Source organism: Salmo trutta, chromosome 21 (genome assembly GCF_901001165.1).
Source record: "Salmo trutta chromosome 21, fSalTru1.1, whole genome shotgun sequence".
Classification (NCBI taxonomy): Eukaryota; Metazoa; Chordata; class Actinopteri; order Salmoniformes; family Salmonidae; genus Salmo; species Salmo trutta.
The window spans coordinates 51,159,228-51,181,229 of NC_042977.1; the positions used below are offsets into that span (position 1 = coordinate 51,159,228).

General features: G+C 44.7%; 1 protein-coding gene and 1 long non-coding RNA gene across 5 annotated transcripts; one reads left to right on the forward strand and one right to left on the reverse strand.

The window, feature by feature from the left end:
- Positions 1-1,194: 1,194 nt before the first annotated feature.
- LOC115157665 (paired mesoderm homeobox protein 1) lies at positions 1,195-20,828 on the reverse strand. The gene is made up of 4 exons (XM_029706106.1): positions 19,989-20,828; positions 7,221-7,393; positions 4,716-4,897; positions 1,195-1,899 (listed from the first exon to the last, which is right to left on the reverse strand). Exons 1-4 carry the CDS (start codon positions 20,233-20,235, stop codon positions 1,767-1,769), a joined length of 735 nt encoding a protein of 244 aa, XP_029561966.1. The 5' UTR covers positions 20,236-20,828; the 3' UTR covers positions 1,195-1,766.
- Positions 9,514-10,429, forward strand: LOC115157666 (uncharacterized). Of its 4 annotated transcripts, XR_003868516.1 has the most exons (6): positions 9,514-9,610; positions 9,677-9,736; positions 9,797-9,889; positions 9,923-9,982; positions 10,043-10,294; positions 10,355-10,429. It is a non-coding gene; the product is annotated as an uncharacterized LOC115157666 (long non-coding RNA). The 4 variants fall into 4 exon arrangements; XR_003868517.1 differs by lacking the exons at positions 9,797-9,889; positions 9,923-9,982 and adding an exon at positions 9,983-10,042 and having other exon boundaries at positions 9,677-9,796; positions 10,109-10,294; XR_003868515.1 differs by lacking the exon at positions 9,514-9,610 and having other exon boundaries at positions 9,631-9,736.
- Positions 20,829-22,002: the final 1,174 nt, after the last annotated feature.

Sequence of the window (22,002 nt, forward strand, 5' to 3'; positions counted from 1 at the left end):
CAGGTTACCTTCAGATGAGTCCCGTGACACTTGTGGGGGTCGTAAAAGAGTCGTGAGAGTCTCCATAGTTGGCTCATATTAGTTTGTAGGGCGCGACTCAACATTAGGAAGGTCTTCCTAATATTTTGTCCGACTCAGTGTATATGATTTTCGTAAAAACTAATACAACTCTCTAACAAACACACAATTAACACAAAAAAAGCCTTTATAGACATATTTCCCTCTATTAGCCCTCTATGAGTCTGTAGGTTGAAATTGTTACTTCTTTAAACATCGAAAAAGTCAAAACGAACATTATGAAGCGCTCCTAGAACGTTGCAGTGTTAATAAGTATTCTTATTCTATACAGCGAAGTATTCTGTGAATGACAACATCTCTTTATTGCAGATGGTCGTTACTAATAAAGAAAATATCAGGCTATAAAGAGAGGCTATTAAAGCTGTTAGGCCTTATTAAATTCAAAAGACTAAATGGGGGTCGATCAAAACATGTTGAATCAACTTGAGCTGTGGCTTGTGTAAGGCATTAACAAAAGATGACCGTCTCCTACTGAAAAATAAGAAAATAATACAAACAACGCTAACAGGACAAGACTGTGAAGTTCAGGCTTCTTTCCAAGTCCCATATAGAACCACCATAACTCCAGGGGAGAAGGCTTGGCTTCTCATATAACTCCAGGAGAGAAGGCTTGGCTTCTCATTTAACTCCAGGAGAGAAGGCTTGGCTTCTCATATAACTCCAGGAGAGAAGGCTTGGCTTCTCATTTAACTCCAGGAGAGAAGGCTTGGCTTCTCATATAACTTCAGGAGAGAAGGCTTGGCTTCTCATATAACTCCAGGAGAGAAGGCTTGGCTTCTCATATAACTCCAGGAGAGAAGGCTTGGCTTCTCATGTAACTTCAGGAGAGAAGGCTTGGCTTCTCATATAACTTCAGGAGAGAAGGCTTGGCTTCTCATTTAACTCCAGGAGAGAAGGCTTGGCTCTTCATATAACTCCAGGAGAGAAGGCTTGGCTCTTCATATAACTCCAGGAGAGAAGGCTTGGCTCTTCATATAACTCCAGGAGAGAAGGCTTGGCTCTTCATATAACTCCAGGAGAGAAAACTTGGCTCTTCATATAACTCCAGGAGAGAAAACTTGGCTCCTCAGGCCAGTGCTGGGAAAAGGAAAAGGGTTAGAAAAGTTTGTCTGATTGTTTTTGTCTTTGTTTTGGGTTAGAATTCATCACAAGTCCAGAGTTCTCAAAGAAAATCTACAAAAAACTTTCTAAAAGTTTTCAAACCAGCCCAAAAATATAGATATCAATACAAGTCTCCCAAAAGTCCCCAAATTCTAAGGCAAAGGTGGCACATATCCTGTTGGTGCCAGAGTGAGGAGAGGAAGTTGGTACTAAAACTGTATAACATTGTTGAATACAGTCAGTTACCCTCTGGTTTAATGCATCACATTCAGTCTCAATCGTTGGCCATCGTGGCCCCTTAGCTAGACAGGATATGCTCTCTTAGCTAGACAGGATATGCTCTCTTAGCTAGACAGGATATGCTCTCTTAGCTAGACAGGATATGTCTCTCGCGTTTAGGACCAGTTTTCTGTAGACGATCACGCACCTAACCACACACAAAATACATTCATTGAAATTATGACGTGCCGTCAAAAACAAAGACTGCAGTTTGATCTGGTCGCTGTGTCGTCCTTTGTAAAACCTGATTTCTCTGTAGAACTCTCTAGACTTTAGGAGAAGCATTTGTCTTCCTCCTCTCCTCTTCATCAGTTGACAGTAGGGACGTGGTTGAGGCTGTACTCCTTGGCTTTGAGCCGGAGGTTAGCGATGCTGTTAGCCATGTTCATCCCCTGGGCTGAGGTGGTGGGGGAGCAGGTGGGGGGGTACGCTGCCATGGCACTAGAGAGTTAGGGAGAAAATAGAGTAATTATTCAACTATCTATTAACCCTGACCCCTAACTCAAACCCCTAACCCTTAACTCTAAACCCCTAACCCTAACCCCTAACCCTAACCCTAACCCCTAACTCTAACCCCTAACTCTAAACCTAAACCTAACCCCTAACTCTAAACCTAAACCTAACCCCTAACTCTAAACCTAAACCTAACCCCTAACTCTAACCCTAAACCTAACCCCTAACTCTAAACCTAAACCTAACCCCTAACTCTAAACCTAAACCTAACCCCTAACTCTAAACCTAAACCTAACCCCTAACTCTAAACCTAAACCTAACCCCTAACTCTAACCCTAAACCTAACCCCTAACCCTAAACCTAACACCTAACTCTAGCCCTAACCCCTAACCCCTAACTCTAGCCCTAACCCCTAACTCTAACCCTAAACCCTAACTCTAACCCTAAACCCTAACTCTAACCCTAAACCCTAACTCTAACCCTAACCCCTAACCCTAACCCCTAACCCCTAACCCCAAACCCTAACCCCTATCCCCTAACCCTAAACCTCTAACCCTAACCCCTATCCCCAAACCCTAACCCCTAACCCCTATCCCCTAACCCTAAACCCCTAACCCTAACCCCTAACCCCTAACCCTAAACTCCTAACCCCTACCCTAACCCCTAACCCTAACCCCTAACCCCTAACCCTAAACTCCTAACCCCTACCCTAACCCCTAACCCTAACCCCTAACCCCTAACCATAACCCTCAAAATGGCTGTTTAGCCTACTGTCAGTGATTTAAAATTACAGAGTGATTCTAGATATGATTGTATTTTTATTTTTTTAAACATTGCATTTTCCATGAATAGAAAAATATGTAATTTATGACTTCCATTGCACACAAGGACATCCTTGTCAAGAGAAAGGAAAAAAACGATTTTAACCAGTTTCATACAGTATTTACAGAGAGAGCTTGCATGGGCATTCCCATGGGTAAATATAGTAGTATGTCTACAGTATTGGGACTGTGAACTCAGAGTAGGGACTGTGAACTCAGAGTAGGGACTGTGAACTCGCAATAGGGACTGTGAACTCGCAATAGGGACTGTGAACTCGCAATAGGGACTGTGAACTCGCAATAGGGACTGTGAACTCGCAATAGGGACTGTGAACTCAGCATAGGGACTGTAAACTCGGAATAGGGACTGTGAACTCAGAATAGGGACTGTGAACTCAGAATAGGGACTGTGAAATCGGAATAAGGACTGTAAACTCAGAATAGGGACTGTGAACTCAGAATAGGGACTGTGAACTCGGCATAGGGACTGTGAAATCGGAATAGGGACTGTGAACTCAGAATAGGGACTGTAAACTCGGAATAGGGACTGTGAACTCAGAATAGGGACTGTGAACTCAGAATAGGGACTGTGAAATCGGAATAAGGACTGTAAACTCAGAATAGGGACTGTGAACTCAGAATAGGGACTGTGAACTCGGAATAGGGACTGTGAAATCGGAATAGGGACTGTGAACTCAGAATAGGGACTGTGAACTCAGCATAGGGACTGTAAACTCGGCATAGGGACTGTGAACTCAGAATAGAGACTGTGAACTCGGAATAGGGACTGTGAACTCAGAATAGGGACTGTGAACTCAGAATAGGGACTGTGAACTCGGAATAGGGACTGTGTACTCGGCATAAGGACTGTAAACACAGAATAGGGACTGTGAACTCAGAATAGGGACAGTGAACTCAGAATAGGGACTGTGAACTCAGAATAGGGACTGTGTACTCGGCATAGGGACTGTAAACTCGGAATAGGGACTGTGTACTCGGCATAGGGACTGTAAACTCGGGAATAGGGACTGTGTACTCGGCATAGGGACTGTGAACTCGGCATAGGGACTGTGAACTCGGCATAGGGACTGTAAACTCGGAATAGGGACTGTGAACTCGGCATAGGGACTGTAAACTCGGGAATAGGGATTGTGAACTCGGCATAGGGACTGTGAACTCAGAATAGGGACTGTGAACTCGGCATAGGGACTGTGAACTCAGAATAGGGACTGTGAACTCAGAATAGGGACTGGTAGACTGGCCAGAAGACTGGTAGACTGGCCAGAAGGAAGCCACTCCTCAGTAAAAGGCACATGACAGCCCGCTTGGAGTTTGCCAAAAGGCACCTAAAGGACTCTGACCATGAGAAACAAGATTCTCTGGTCTGATGAAACCAAGATTGAACTCTTTGGCCTGAATGCAAAGCGTCACGTCTGGAGGAAACCTGGCTCCATGCCTACGGTGAAGCATGGTGGTGGCAGCATCATGCTATGGGGATGTTTTTCAGCGGCAGGGACTGGGAGACTAGTCAGGATCGAGGGAAAGATGAACGGAGCAAAATACAGAGAGATCCTTGATGAAAACCTGCTCCAGAGCGCTCAGGACATCAGACTGGGGCGAAGGTTCACCTTCCAACAGGACAACAACCCTAAGCACACAGCCAAGACAACGCAAGTCTGAATGTCCTTGAGCGGCCCAGCCAGAGCCCAGACTTGAATCCGATCAAACCCGATCTCTGGAGAGACCTGAAAATAGCTGTGCAGCGACGCTCCCCATCCAACCTGACAGAGCTTGAGAGGATCTGCAGAGAAGAATGGGAGAAACTCCTCAGGTAGCATCATACCCAGAAGACTCGAGGCTGTAATCGCTGCCAAAGATGCTTCAACAAAGTACTGAGTTCTTTATTAAATCCCAGCCTGTATCTGACATACAGTACGGTTTAAAACCTAAATCAAAAGAGCTGAGACAGTTACCTGTCCTTACCTGTAGGGTGAAGAAGAGCCCCAGGACAGGTAGTCGTTGGGTCGAGGGGCGGGGCGAGGTACGATTGGCTGCTCCACTGCCGTGAGGTCACGAGAGTAGGACTTTATCATGGAGGAATTTTTACTGGCCAGCATAGCACGCTCGTTACGACGAAACTTAGCCCTCCTGTTCTGAAACCACACCTGGGGACAGGAGAACATCGTTAGAGAGAGAGAGAGAGGACAGGAGAACATCGTTAGAGAGAGAGAGAGGACAGGAGAACATCGTTAGAGAGAGAGAGAGGAAAGGAGAACATCGTTAGAGAGAGAGGGGACAGGTGAACACCGTTAGAGAGAGGACAGGAGAACATCGTTAGAGAGAGAGAGAGAGGACAGGAGAACATCGTTAGAGAGAGAGAGAGGACAACATCGTTAGAGAGAGAGAGAGGACAGGAGAACATCGTTAGAGAGAGAGAGAGGACAGGTGAACATCGTTAGTGAGAGAGAGAGAGAGAGAGAGAGAGAGAGAGAGAGAGAGAGAGAGAGGACAGGAGAACATCGTTAGAGAGAGAGAGAGAGAGAGAGAGAGGACAGGAGAACATCGTTAGAGAGAGAGAGGACAGGAGAACATCGTTAGAGAGAGGACAGGAGAATATCGTTAGAGAGAGGACAGGAGAACATCGTTAGAGAGAGAGAGAGGACAGGAGAACATCATTAGAGAGAGGACAGGAGGACATCGTTAGAGAGAGAGGACAGGAGAATATCGTTAGAGAGAGAGAGAGGACAGGAGAACATCGTTAGAGAGAGAGAGAGGACAGGAGAACATCGTTAGAGAGAGAGAGAGGACAGGAGAACATTGTTAGAGCGAGAGAGGACAGGTAAACATCGTTAGTGAGAGAGAGAGGGGACAGGTGAACATCGTTAGTGAGAGAGAGGGAGAGAGAGAGAGAGAGAGAGAGAGAGAGAGAGAGGACAGGTAAACATTGTTAGAGTGAGAGAGGACAGGTAAACATCGTTAGAGCGAGAGAGGACAGGTAAACATCGTTAGAGCGAGAGAGGACAGGTAAACATCTTTAGAGCGAGAGAGGACAGGTACTGGTGGTGTAAATCAGATTATGCTATTTGCATGCTGTTGCTATCAAGATAAAGATTGTGAGTGAGGTCAGAGAATAGAAGAACATTCTATTGTGTTCTACTATTCTCTATTCTATTCTACATCCGCTTTGAAGGATTTCAGTGGAACCGAGTCGCTGCCCATAGCCGATCCAGGCTGACTCTCACCTGTACCCGTACCTCAGTGAGGTTAACCCTGAGTCTCACCTATAGCCGTACCTCAGTGAGATTAACCCTGACTCTCACCTGTACCTGTACCTCAGTGAGATTAACCCTGACTCTCACCTGTACCTCAGTGAGGTTAACCCTGACTCTCACCTGTACCTAAATGAGGTTAACCCTGACTCTCACCTGTACCTCAGTGAGGTTAACGCTTACTCTCACCTGTACCCCGTACCTCAGTGAGGTTAACCCTGACTCTCACCTGTACCCGTACCTCAGTGAGGTTAACCCTGACTCTCACCTGTACCTCAATGAGGTTAACCCTGACTCTCACCTGTACCCGTACCTCAGTGAGGTTAACCCTGACTCTCGCCTGTACCTCAGTGAGATTAACCCTGACTCTCACCTGTACCTCAGTGAGGTTAACCCTGACTCTCGCCTGTACCTCAGTGAGATTAACCCTGACTCTCACCTGTACCTCAGTGAGGTTAACCCTGACTCTCACCTGTACCTCAGTGAGATTAACCCTGACTCTCACCTGTACCTCAGTGAGGTTAACCCTGACTCTCACCTGTACCTCAGTGAGGTTAACCCTGACTCTCACCTGTACCACAGTGAGATTAACCCTGACTCTCACCTGTACCTCAGTGAGGTTAACCCTGACTCTCACCTGTACCCGTACCTCAGTGAGGTTAACCCTGACTCTCACCTGTACCTCAATGAGGTTAACCCTGACTCTCACCTGTACCTCAATGTGGTTAACCCTGACTCTCACCTGTACCCGTACCTCAGTGAGGTTAACCCTGACTCTCACCTGTACCTCAGTGAGGTTAACCCTGACTCTCACCTGTACCCGTACCTCAGTGAGGTTAACCCTGACTCTCACCTGTACCTCAATGAGGTTAACCCTGACTCTCACCTGTACCTCAATGTGGTTAACCCTGACTCTCACCTGTACCCGTACCTCAGTGAGGTTAACCCTGACTCTCACCTGTACCCGTACCTCAATGAGGTTAACCCTGACTCTCACCTGTACCTCAGTGAGATTAACCCTGACTCTCACCTGTACCTGTACCTCAATGAGGTTAACCCTGACTCTCACCTGTACCCGTACCTCAATGAGGTTAACCCTGACTCTCACCTGTACCTCAGTGAGGTTAACCCTGACTCTCACCTGTAACCGTACCTCAGTGAGGTTAACCCTAACTCTCACCTGTACCTGTACCTCAGTGAGGTTAACCCTGACTCTCACCTGTACCCGTGTCTCAATGAGGTTCACCCTGCGTGCCAGGTCCTCCCGTACGAAGGCGTCAGGGTAGTGTGTCCTCTCAAACACTCTCTCTAGTGCCTGCAGCTGACCGCTGTTGAAGGTTGTTCTGTTACGACGTTGCTTCCTCTTCTTCTCCTCGGAACTCACACGCTCATCTAACGAGAAACACACACAAAAACACACCGACAGGTATATGGAAATATAGCCCTATACACATTGAGAGCAGTACAGAACAGATTCCAATACACAAACACATCATGATTACAGCCCTGCTACATTGAACCAAATGTTGACTGTGGATTGTGTTTTTTTGTTCTAGACTTTTTGGATTGACTTTTGCTTCAATTGTGTTTTATTTAGTTTCGATATTATTATAATTTCTGCTTTCAGATCGTGGAACTTTTATGTGATAATATTGGCACAGTCGTAATCATCCACGAGAAATAAACATTCAAGATTATAACACATCTATTGTTATGATGGAACATGTGATAAATGTTATTTGACCATTCAAAACCCTAAACCTCAACACATTGAAATGGAAGATGTGCATTTTGAACATTCATAAATGTCACATATCATTTGATTAAATCAAATCAAATGTATTTATATAGCCCTTCTTACATCAGCTGATATCTCAAAGTGCTGTACGGAAACTCAGCCTAAAACCCCAAACAGCAAGCAATGCAGGTGTAGAAGCATTATTAGGGGCAAATTTTGGGCTAGCCTACAATTTCAGTTTTTAATAATATACAAATATTCTGACCTTTTCCCCACATTTTGTTACGTTACAGCTTTATTCTAAAATATAATTTTTTTTAACTCAATCTACACACAATACCCCATACTGACAAAGTGAAAACAGGTTTTTATTTTATTTTAGCTAATGCATTGAAAATAAAAACAGAAATACCTTATTTACCACAGTATTCAGACCCTTTGCTATGGTGCATCCTGTTTCCATTGATCATCCTACAACTTGATTGGAGTCCACCTGTGGTAAATTCAGTTGATTGGACATGATCTGGAAAGGCACACACCTGTCTATATAAGGGTCCACAGTTGACAGTGCATGTCAGAGCAAAAACCAAGCCATGAGGTCGAAGGAATTGTCCGTAGACCTCCGAGACAGGATTGTGTCGAGGCACAGATCTGGGGAAGGAAACCAAAACATTTCTGCAGCATTAAAGGTCTCCAAGAACATAGTGGCCTCCATCATTCTTAAATGGAAGAAGTTTGGAACCACCAAGACTCTTCCTAGAGCTGGCCGCCCGGCCAAACTAAGCAATCGGGGGAGAAGGGCCTTGGTCAGGGAGATGACCAAGAACCTGCTGGTCACTCTGACAGAGCTCCAGAGTTCTTCTGTGGAGATGGGAGAAACTTCCAGAAGGACAACCATCTCTGCAGCACTCCACCAATCAGGCCTTTATGGTAGAGTGGCCAGACGGAAGCCACTCCTCAGTAAAAGGCACATGACAGCCTGCTTGGAGTTTGCCAAAAGGCACCTAAAGACTCTCAGACCATGAGGAACAAAATTCTCTCATTAAACCAAGATTGAACTCTTTGGCCTGAATGCCAAACGTCACATCTGGAGGAAACCTGGCACCATCTCTAAAGTGAAGCATGGTGGTGGCAGCATCATGTTGTGGGTATGTTTTTCAGCGGCAGGTACTGGGAGACTAGTCCGGATAGAGGCAAAGATGAACGGAGGAAAGTACAGAGATCAAGAGATCCTTGATGAAAACCTGCTCCTGAGCGCTCAGTACCTCAGACTGGGGCGAAGGTTCACCTTCCAACAGGACAACGAGCCTAAGCACACAGTCAAGACAACGCAGAAGTGGCTTCAGGACAAGTCTCTGAATGTCCTTGAGTGGCCCAGCCAGAGCCCGGACTTGAACCCGATCGAATATCTCTGCTCTGGAGAGACCTGAAAATAGCTGTGCAGCGACGCTCCCCATCCAACCTGACAGAGCTTGAGAGGATCTGCAGAGAAGAATGGGAGAAACTCCCCAAATACAGGTGTGTCAAGCTTGTAGCATCATACCCAAGAAGACTCGAGACTGTAATCGCTGCCAAAAGGTGCTTCAACAAAGTACTGAGTAAAAGGTTTGAATACTTATTTCATTTAAAAAATATATAAATTAGCAACAAAACCTGTTTTTGCTTTGTCATTATGAGGTAATTTACAATAAGGCTGTCATCTAACAAAAAAGTGGAAAAAAAGTGTTATTTAAAAAATAATTTGTGTTTACAAAATGTTTTCCCATTGTTTTTGCGTAGACCTACTAAGTTTACTCCCAATGGTCCCAGTGTGTGGGTCGTCTGTCTCCTGCCCCTCTGTAACTAGACAACCCTCCTGTCTGAGGAGAGAGGTTAGGCCGTCTGTCTCCTGTCTGAGGAGAGAGGTTAGGCCGTCTGTCTCCTGTCTGAGGAGAGAGGTTAGGCCGTCTGTCTCCTGTCCCTCTGTAACTAGACAACCCTCCTGTCTGAGGAGAGAGGTTAGGCCGTCTGTCTCCTGTCCCTCTGTAACTAGACAACCCTCCTGTCTGAGGAGAGAGGTTAGGCCGTCTGTCTCCTGTCTGAGGAGAGAGGTTAGGCCATCTGTCTCCTGTCCCTCTGTAACTAGACAACCCTCCTGTCTGAGGAGAGAGGTCAGGCCGTCTGTCTCCTGTCTGAGGAGAGAGGTTAGGCCGTCTGTCTCCTGTCCCTCTGTAACTAGACAACCCTCCTGTCTGAGGAGAGAGGTTAGGTCGTCTGTCTCCTGCCCCTCTGTAACTAGACAACCCTCCTGTCTGAGGAGAGAGGTTAGGCCGTCTGTCTCCTGTCTGAGGAGAGAGGTTAGGCCGTCTGTCTCCTGTCTGAGGAGAGAGGTTAGGCCGTCTGTCTCCTGTCCCTCTGTAACTAGACAACCCTCCTGTCTGAGGAGAGAGGTTAGGCCGTCTGTCTCCTGTCCCTCTGTAACTAGACAACCCTCCTGTCTGAGGAGAGAGGTTAGGCCGTCTGTCTCCTGTCTGAGGAGAGAGGTTAGGCCGTCTGTCTCCTGTCTGAGGAGAGAGGTTAGGCCGTCTGTCTCCTGTCTCTCTGTAACTAGACAACCCTCCTGTCTGAGGAGAGAGGTTAGGCCGTCTGTCTCCTGTCCCTCTGTAACTAGACAACCCTCCTGTCTGAGGAGAGAGGTTAGGCCGTCTGTCTCCTGTCTGAGGAGAGAGGTTAGGCCATCTGTCTCCTGTCCCTCTGTAACTAGACAACCCTCCTGTCTGAGGAGAGAGGTCAGGCCGTCTGTCTCCTGTCTGAGGAGAGAGGTTAGGCCGTCTGTCTCCTGTCTCTCTGTAACTAGACAACCCTCCCGTCTTTGGAGACACTCATTCCTCCGACACACTTCTCCTCCTCATCAATCAGTAATTAAACCATAAAGCCTCAGGGACACAGACCAGACCCCGCTACCGATCATGCTACAGATCCGGCTACAGAGCCGCTACAGAGCCTCTACAGACCCGGCTACAGAGCCTCTACAGACCCGGCTACAGAGCCTCTACAGACCCGGCTACAGAGCCGCTACAGAGCCGCTACAGAGCCTCTACAGACCCGGCTACAGAGCCTCTACAGACCCGGCTACAGACCCGGCTACAGAGCCTCTACAGACCCGGCTACAGAGCCTCTACAGAGCCACTACAGACGCGGCTACAGAGCCTCTACAGATCCGGCTACAGACCCGGCTACAGAGCATCTACAGAGCCGGCTACAGAGCCTCTACAGACCCGGCTACAGACCCGGCTACAGAGCATCTACAGAGCCTCTACAGACCCGGCTACAGAGCCGCTACAGACCCGGCTACAGACCCGGCTACAGAGCCTCTACAGACCCGGCTACAGACCCGGCTACAGAGCATCTACAGAGCCTCTACAGACCCGGCTACAGAGCCGCTACAGACCCGGCTACAGACCCGGCTACAGAGCCTCTACAGACCCGGCTACAGAGCCCCTACAGACCCGGCTACAGACCCGGCTACAGAGCCTCTACAGACCCGGCTACAGGGCCCCTACAGACCCGGCTACAGAGCCTCTACAGACCCGGCTACAGACCCGGCTACAGACCCAGCTACAGAGCCTCTACAGACCCGGCTACAGAGCCTCTACAGACCCGGCTACAGAGCCTCTACAGACCCGGCTACAGAGCCTCTACAGACCCGTCTACAGATATAAGCTATCGAACAGAGACTTGGGATTGTCTCTCTGAGAATTGACGCTTAATAAAAGGAAACAGCAATAACAGAGCTCTCACTAGTTAGGCCTACATCCAACCAATCAGAGTATTGAAATAACATCATTGGCCAACAAATAAAACGGCTAAGTTTGACCCCTGTATCCATGACATGAATTAATGTGTAATCTAATGGCCCCATGTCCTGCTGGAGGAAATACATTCCTATCAACGCAGGAAGCGACTGGAACGAGCTGCAACAAACACTCAAACTTTAAAAAAAGTTTTATCTCCATCTCTTCATTCGAAGACTCAAATCATGGACACTCTTACTGACAGTTGTGGCTGCTTTGTGTGATGTATTGTTGTCTCTCTACCTTCTTGCCGTTTGTGCTGTTGTCTGTGCCCAATAATGTTTGTACCATGTTTTGTGCTGCTACCATGTTGTGTTTCTACCATGCTGTGTTGTCAAGCTGTGTTTCTACCATGTTGTGTTGCTACCATGCTGTGTTGTCATGCTGTGTTTCTACCATGTTGTGTTGCTACCATGTTGTTGTCATGCTGTGTTGTTGTCATGCTGTGCTGCTACCATGTTGTGTTGCTACCATGCTGTGTTGCTACCATGTTGTTGTCATGCTGTTCTGCTACCATGTTGTGTTGCTACCATGTTGTTGTCATGCTGTGCTACTACCATGCTGTGTTGTCATGTTGTGCTGCTACCATGTTGTGTTGCTACCATGTTGTTGTCATGCTGTTCTGCTACCATGTTGTGTTGCTACCATGTTGTTGTCATGCTGTTCTGCTACCATGTTGTGTTGCTACCATGTTGTTGTCATGCTGTTCTGCTACCATGCTGTGTTTTCATGTGTTGCTGCCTTGCTGTGTTGTTGTCTTAGGTCTCTCTTTATGTAGTGTTGTGGTGTCTCTCTTGTCGTGATGTGTGTTTTGTCCTATATATTTATTTCATTTATTTATTTATTTATTTTATGCCAGCCCCCACCCCCCCGCAGGAGGCCTTTTGGTAGGCCGTCATTGTAAATAATAATTTGTTCTTAACTGACTAGTTAAATAAAGGTTAAAACATTTTTTTTTAAATAAATAGAAATGTTAAATAATCAGCCTCATTCATCCAGCCACCTCTGAAGAAACACCCACATGATTAATTTAAGAGGCCTGTCAACATTCATTTCTGAACGATGTAAACAAACACAGAGCTGCATGTTTACACTAGACTGCGTCCAAAAATTCAATCCTGTAAGAACTCATTTATAGCCTGCTTTAGAGGAACAAGGTCTAGTTTTTTTAGGTTTGAATTGATTATTGGTGTTTATTAAAGAATATGCTACTTTTTTTGAAGCATTTACTTATAAATGGTTTTATTATTCATTTTTAACCTCACACATTTAAAATGGATTCCACTTGATTTTGTTGGTCTAAAATATAAGCCTAGAATATTCTCCTCCGCATGTTGTCTCTTTACGAGACAATGTGATTCTTACATTTATTATAGTCCTCACAGTCCTTCCTGTAGTGAGAAGCCTACACGTGTAGTGAGAAGTCTGCCGTGAGAAGCCTACACGTGTAGTGAGAAGCCTGTAGTGAGAAGCCTACACGTGTAGTGAGAAGCCTGTAGTGAGAAGCCTACACGTGTAGTGAGAAGTCTGCCGTGAGAAGCCTACACGTGTAGTGAGAAGTCTGCAGTGAGAAGCCTACACGTGTAGTGAGAAGTCTGCCGTGAGAAGCCTACACGTGTAGTGAGAAGTCTGCAGTGAGAAGCCTACACGTGTAGTGAGAAGCCTGTAGTGAGAAGCCTACACGTGTAGTGAGAAGTCTGTTGTCGATGATGTAATAAACATAACACAAATGATGTGTGACACAGAATTAGCCCGGTCCTCAAATGTAAACCTTAAAATATTCTTTCTAAAAAGCCGGCATAACAGAATAACTTCACACGGTTGTCTTCATTTACAAGTAAAGACCAACGACTGAGGACGATATGGCAACAGATCTGTCACGCCCTGATCTGAGAGAGACGTTTTTCTATGTTTGGTTAGATCAGGGTGTGATATGGGGGTGGGCATTCTATGGGTTATATTTCTATGTTGTGTTTTTTCCTTTGTTTTGGCCGAGTATGGTTTCCAATCAGAGGCAGCTGTCTATCGTTGTCTCCGATTGGGAATCATACTTAGGCAGCCCTTTTTCCCCTCCTTCAGTTGTGGGATCTTGTTTTTTGTACAGCTCAGTAAAGCCTGCAGAATGTGACGTTCGTTTTCCGTTGTTTTGTTATTTTGATTTAGTGTTCTGAGTTTCTATAAATATGAGCATTTTCCACGCTGCACCTTGGTCTACTCCTTTCGACGATCGTCACCCAGACCTACTGCATCACAAGGTGGTGACGTCATAATACCAGTTATTACCTACTGTGGTCGTTCCACTGGTATACGTATGAGTACATCGAGGTACGAACCTCTGTGGTCGTTCTACTGGTATATGTATGAGTACATCGAGGTACGAACCTCTGTGGTCGTTCCACTGGTATATGTATGAGTACATCGAGGTACGAACCTCTGTGGTCGTTCCACTGGTATACGTATGAGTACATCGAGGTACGAACCTCTGTGGTCGTTCTACTGGTATACGTATGAGTACATCGAGGTACGAACCTCTGTGGTCGTTCTACTGGTATACGTATGAGTACATCGAGGTACGAACCTCTGTGGTCGTTCCACTGGTATACGTATGAGTACATCGAGGTACGAACCTCTGTGGTCGTTCCACTGGTATATGTATGAGTACATCGAGGTACGAACCTCTGTGGTCGTTCCACTGGTATACGTATGAGTACATCGAGGTACGAACCTCTGTGGTCGTTCTACTGGTATACGTATGAGTACATCGAGGTACGAACCTCTGTGGTCGTTCTACTGGTATACGTATGAGTACATCGAGGTACGAACCTCTGTGGTCGTTCCACTGGTATACGTATGAGTACATCGAGGTACGAACCTCCTAAAAATAAAAAAAATAAAAAAGAACTCAGCCAGGGGTCGCAATTTACTGTTGACAGTTAGAATAGTAAAATACCCAGGATGCAATTCAGGAACTTGGTTGAGCATCAGCAGTTCTCCTGTTGTTATATGTCATTCCCTGACAATCACTCCATTATCCTATCTACATGTACATACTACCTCAATCAGCCCGACTAACCGGTGTCTGTATATAGCCTCTCTACTGTATATAGCCTCTCTACTGTATATAGCCTCTCTACTGTATATAGCCTCTCTACTGTACATAGCCTCTCTACTGTATATAGCCTCTCTACTGTATATAGCCTCTCTACTGTATATAACCTCTCTACTGTTATAGCCTCTCTACTGTATATAGCCTCTCTACTGAATATAGCCTCTCTACTGTATATAGCCTCGCTACTGTATATAGCCTCTCTACTGTATATTATCTCTCTACTGTATATAGCCTCTCTACTGTATATAGCCTCTCTACTGTATATAGCCTCTCTACTGTATATAGCCTCGCTACTGTATATAACCTCTCTACTGTATATAGCCTCTCTACTGTATATAGCCCTCTCTACTGTATATAGCCTCTCTACTGTATGTAACCTCTCTACTGTATATAGCCTCTCTACTGTATATAGCCTCTCTACTGTATATAGCCTCGCTACTGTATATAGCCTCTCTACTGTATGTAGCCTCTCTACTGTATATAGCCTCTCTACTGTATATAGCCTCTCTACTGTATACAGCCTCTCTACTGTATATAGCCTCTCTACTGTATATAACCTCTCTACTGTTATAGCCTCTCTACTGTATATAGCCTCTCTACTGTTATAGCCTCTCTACTGTATATAGCCTCTCTACTGTATATAGCCTCTCTAGCCTCTCTACTGTATATAGCCTCTCTACTGTTATAGCCTCTCTACTGTATATAGCCTCTCTACTGTATATAGCCTCGCTACTGTATATAACCTCTCTACTGTATGTAGCCTCGCTACTGTATATAGCCTCTCTACTGTATATAGCCTCGCTACTGTATATAGCCTCGCTACTGTATGTAGCCTCTCTACTGTATATAGCCTCTCTACTGTATATAGCCTCTCTACTGTATACAGCCTCTCTACTGTATATAGCCTCTCTACTGTATATAGCCTCTACTGTATATAGCCTCTCTACTGTTGTAGCCTCGCTACTGTATATAGCCTCTCTACTGTATATAGCCTCTCTACTGTATATAGCCTCTCTACTGTATGTAGCCTCTCTACTGTATATAGCCTCTCTACTGTATATAGCCTCTCTACTGTATACAGCCTCTCTACTGTATATAGCCTCTCTACTGTATATAGCCTCTACTGTATATAGCCTCTCTACTGTTGTAGCCTCGCTACTGTATATAGCCTCTCTACTGTATATAGCCTCTACTGTATATAGCCTCGCTACTGTATATAGCCTCTCTACTGTATATAGCCTCTCTACTGTATATAGCCTCTCTACTGTTATAGCCTCTACTGTATATAGCCTCTCTACTGTATATAGCCTCTACTGTATATAGCCTCTCTACTGTTTATAGCCTCACTACTGTTTATAGTCTCTCTACTGTATACAGCCTCTCTACTGTATATAGCCTCTCTACTGTATATAGCCTCTCTACTGTATATAGCCTCTACTGTATATAGCCTCTCTACTGTATATAGCCTCTCTACTGTTGTAGCCTCTCTACTGTATATAGCCTCTCTACTGTTTATAGCCTCACTACTGTATATAGTCTCTCTACTGTTTATAGCCTCTCTACTGTATATAGCCTCTCTACTGTATATAGCCTCTCTACTGCATATAGCCTCTACTGTATATAGCCTCTCTACTGTATATAGCCTCTACTGTATATAGCCTCTCTACTGTATATAACCTCTCTACTGTATATATCCTCTCTACTGTATATAGCCTCACTACTGTATATAGCCTCGCTACTGTATATAGCCTCTCTACTGTATATTGTATAGCTAATAGGCTATGTGTTTGTAGCGGCTAATTGTATCGCTAATGTGTTGTAGATCCACCGAGATGAATGAAGCTACGGCAATCAAGGTGATAATGGCTGGGGTCATTTTGCCTTGTTTTTTGTTGTTCTCCAGATAGAATTTTAGAGTTTTTTAAATTGTATAGAAATGCAGATTTGCTCTGAAGCCTACTGTGCAGGTCTGTGAAAAAAAGGGTAGTGATTGATCAATCTAATAGGAGTATAGAGCTTCTACAAACACATAGCCTATTAGCTATATAATTAGCGGCTACAAACACATAGCCTATTAGCTATACAATTAGCCGCTACAAACACATAGCCTATTAGCTATACAATTAGCCGCTACAAACACATAGCCTATTAGCTATCCAATTAGCTGCTACAAACACATAGCCTATTAGCTACACAATTAGCCGCTACAAACACATAGCCTATTAGCTACACAATTAGCCGCTACAAACACATAGCCTATTAGCTATACAATTAGCCGCTACAAACACATAGCCTATTAGCTATACAATTAGCCGCTACAAACACATAGCCTATTAGCTACACAATTAGCCGCTACAAACACATAGCCTATTAGCTATCCAATTCCTCAACTGGCAGCCCGAGGGTCGAATTTGGCCCCACAACTTTTCTTGGTGTGGAATTTTCATTGTTGGACATAAAAGACTGTAAAAAATAAAAACATCAGGAAATCAGCTCCAACTTATTTAAATTTAAGAAATATGTTTCCAAGTAGAGAGACATGAAGTGATTGAACAAATGTAAACAAGGTTTGAAATGATTACGTTTTAGTCAAACATTATATATGTTTGGGCTTCTTGCTGTCAATTTGCAGTCTACAAATGACTTGTAATTATGTTCTGGCCCCCGACCATCCTTTCTAGAAACAATCAGCTCGCGGCTGAATCTAGTTGATGATCCCTGGTATATAGCATAGCCACTGGAGAAGTAGTTTGAACAAATATTTTTTGTTTGCACTGGCACAGCAGACTGCTATATCAGTCCACTAATACAGAACGATTAAAGGCCCAGTCCATATGTACAGTACCAGTCAAAAGTTTGGACACACCTACTCATTCAAGGGTTTTTCTTTATTTTTTTAAAACTATTTTCTACATTGTAGTAACCAAAAAAGTGTTAAACAAGTCAAAATATATTTTAGATTTTAGATTCTTCAAAGTAGCCACCGTTTGCCTTGATGATAGCTTTGCACACTCTTTGCATTCTCTCAACCAGCTTCATCAGGAATGCTTTTCCAACAGTCTTGAAGGAGTTCCCACATATGCTGAGCACTTGTTGGCTGCTTTTCCTTCACTCTGCGGTCCAACTCATCCCAGACCATCTCAACTGGGGTGAAGTTGGGTGATTGTGGAGGCCAGGTCATCTGATGCAGCACTCCATCACTCTCCTTCTTGGTCAAATAGCCCTTACACAGCCTGGTGGTGTTGGGTCACTGTCCTGTTGAAAAACAAATGATAGTCCCACTAAGCACAAACCAGATGGGATGCCGTATCGCTGCAGAATGCTGTGGTAGCCATGCTGGTTAAGAGTCCCTTGAATTCTAAATAAATCACTGACAGTGTCACCAGCAAAGCACCCCCACATCATCACACCTCCTCCTCCATGCTTCACGGTGGGAACCACACATGCGGAGACCATCCGTTCACCTACTCTGCGTCTCACAAAGACACGACAGTTGAAAAAATCTAAAATTTGGTCTAATGTCCATTGCTCGTGTTTCTTGGCCCAAGCAAGTCTCTTCTTATTGGTTTCCTTTAGTAGTGGTTTCTTTGCAGCAATTCGACCATGAAAGCCTGATTCACACAGTCTCCTCTGAACAGTTGATGTTGAAATGTGTCTGTTACTTGAACTCTGTGAAGCATTTATTTGGGCTGCAATTTCTGAGGCAGGTAACTCTAATGAACTTAACCTCTGCAGCAGAGGTAACTCTGGGTCTTCCTTTCCTGTGGCGGTCCTCATGAGAGCCAGTTTCATCATAGTGCTTGATGGTTTTTCAGCATTGACTGACCTGGACTGTCGTTTCTCTTTGCTTATTTGAGCTGTTCTTGCCATAATATGGACTTGGTATTTCACTAAATAGGTTATTTGAGCGGTTCTTACCAAATAGGACTATCTTCTGTATACCACCCCTACCTTGTCACAAGTGATTGGCTCAAATGCATTAAGAAGAAAATAAATTCCACAAATTACATTTTAACAAGGCACACCTGTTAATTGAAATTAATTCCAGGTGACTACATGAAGCTGGTTGAGAGAATGCCAAGAGTGTGTAAAGCTGTCATCAAGGCAAAGGGTGGCTATTTTGAAGAATCTTAAAAATAAAATACATTTTGATTTGTTAACACTTTTTTGGTTACTACATGATTCCATATGTGTTATTTTAAAGTGTTGATGTCTTCACTATTATTCAACAATGTAGAAAATAATAAAAATAATGAAAAACCCTTGAATGATTAGGTATGTCCAAACTTTTGACTGGTACTGTATAGATATATTCTTTTACATATATATATATTTTTATTCCGATTTTTCACCCTCAGCAGCCCTATTTCCCGAAGCTATTGTACATAGGCTCTATAAAAAGGGCTGTGATTGAGCAATCTCAAGGAGTATAGAGGCTCTAGAAAAAGACAAGAATAAAAGCATATGTTCATTGTGGGCTATGAGCAGCTTTATGCGCTTCCATCCCTTCCCAGGTTACACAGGAAAGGTTAAGAACGCAAAACAAATCAAATCAATCAAATGTATTTCTAAAGCCCTTCTTACATCAGCTGATATCTCAAAGTGCTGTACAGAAACCCAGCCTAAAACCCCAGACAGCAAGCAATGCAGGTGTAGAAGCACGGTGGCTAGGAAAAACTCCCTAGAAAGGCCAGAACCTAGGAAGAAACCTAGAGAGGAACCTAGAGGAACCTAGAGAGGAACCTACGAAGAAACCTAGAGAGGAACCAGGCTATGAGGGGTGGCCAGTCCTCTTCTGGCTGTACTGGGTAGAGAGGAACCTAGAGAAACCTAGAGAGGAACCTAGAGGAACCTAGAGAGGAACCTAGAGAGGAACCTAGAGGAACCTAGAGAGGAACCTAGAGGAACCTAGAGGAACCTAGAGAGGAACCTAGAGGAACCTAGAGGAACCTAGAGAGGAACCTAGAGGAACCTAGAGAGGAACCTAGAGGAACCTAGAGAGGAACCTAGAGAGGAACCTAGAGGAACCTAGAGAGGAACCTAGAGAGGAACCTAGAGGAACCTAGAGGAACCTAGAGAGGAACCTAGAGGAACCTAGAGAGGAACCTAGAGAGGAACCTAGAGGAACCTAGAGAGGAACCTAGAGAGGAACCAGGCTCTGAGGGGTGGCCAGAAAACATGGTGTTGTTTCACGGACGTGTGTTTACTAACGTGACCATTTTTTTCTCTGTCTGATATCACAGCGTATTACAGTTATTCTACACCTGAGGAAGGCGACACCATCCACCCACCCATCAACTAACTTACTCTCCTGCTGCGTCGTATCACTGCCGCTGGTCAGCCCCGGGGACTCCACCATACACCTTCCGGCCTCCCCGGCGCTCTCATTGGCCTGAGCCCCAACCATCTCCCGCGCCTCCTCCAGATCCAACAGGTGACTGACAGAGAAGTTCTTCTTGGCCTGAAGTGTTTCCGGTTTGGCTGATATCGGGCTCTCCAGACGGTTAGTCAGTGAGTCTTGTCTGTCCATTTCATGCGCGTAGCCAGAAGACATGACACTGACTCAATTCAGAGCGCAAAACACCTACTAGCGGTATAACAAACCTACCTAGCTAACTTATACTCGACACACAGAAAAACATCAAGAATAACTCCAAACCCATAACAGCGCTGGTTTCAATTCGAGACAGGGCTCGTTTTGTATGAATTTGGTTGGAAATCCGTTGGTTTTACAGATCCAAATCACTCCACTTTAAGCAAGAAGTCCTCCGTTCGATTCCACCTCGTCAAATAAAACCCTGAAACATACAACACAACAACATGTGGCTTCTTCCTGGATATTCCCCGGAGTTTTAAACTCAAAGACTAGTAGGCTATAGCAAGTTTCTCCTCGCCTGTGAGTCCAGACCGCGGTATGACTGAACTGGGGTGAAAAAGGAACGATGAAGTCTCACATTTGCGCGTTTTGAGTAAAATCTATCGCTTATTAACGCCCAGGACCCTGCGAGGCGGAGCGAGCCTCTGGTATCGGGAAGAGAACAGGCCGAAGTGAGTGTCACGCACAGGGCGGCTGAGAGGGGGAAATAAAGCACCATTTGAAGACCCTTGGGGTAAACTGATCGCCCTAAAAAGTAGTCTGTAATTACGTGGCAATGCTTTCTGTGCTGACTCTGACAGTCCATGTCCTCGTGTGTGAAGCACCCCACCCCCCTTTCAACAATGTACATATAGGCATACAACGCCACATTTTAAAACATGGTTAAACAAAGACAACATTTCTGTATAGTGTAACGACCCTGGGTTTATAAGCGCGGAAATCGACTCTGATAGCGCGCCGGAACTCGGGCTAGAAGGTCGAGGGTTCGAGACCTGCTCCCTGCCTGTTTCATTACAATATTCATAACGTTGAATTAGCCATTAAGAAGAACAAAAATGAAATATAAACTATCGTGTCTATATGGTTTTTGCAAAGGCTTGTGTGTAGCCTACTGGTTAAATTTTTAGCCTACTGGTTAAATGTGTGTCTTTTCGCACGAATTAAGAAGCACATAAAATTCGTGTCTTTTCTCACTAATTAAGCCACACCAAAACGCACAAAAACGCACGAAATTTGTTGAAATGCATTTTGTGCATATATGCACGAATTGATTGTGAGACTGCGTTGCCTCGTGTGGGACCCCTCCCTTTCAACAATGCACACCATCACAAAAAAAAGCGCTGATTAACCGACTTACATTTTGGCATTTGGAAATTGGGATTTTGATCATTGAAGTCTATGCCTCTCAGTGTTTTTATTGCAGCCATACTAATACATTGTATTCTGCCACATGGTAATAATTCTAATGGATTTATAGCGGATAATATCTTTGAATAGAGGATTGTTTTTGAATTGGTATGCCCACACAAAAATATTTACAAGGCTGATTTACATGCATGCAGCAATGATATGGGGCTACAACAGGTCTGCAGTTTATCAGTTGGAGGTTGTCATTTCACATTTTAAAATCAAAGCTTTGGCATAACTCAAATCTGTTTTGGATATTTTGGCCAACCGTTTCTAAGTGCAGCACAAGCTGTGCGTAAAATAAGAACCCTCTTTGCATAACGGGGACCCTACATCGCCTACAAAACAAAAAAAAACGACAGCCTATACGTGTGGTACATTTATATTTCTGACTGCACAGGCTGGGTCTGCAGTCACACGCAAACTACAGAGAGGAAACAGGCTTTTGAAACGGTAACCGTTGCGTGCGTTGTTCGCCTGGTCAGAGAGAGAGAGAAACAGAGAGAGAAACAGAGAGAGAAACAGAGAGAGAAACAG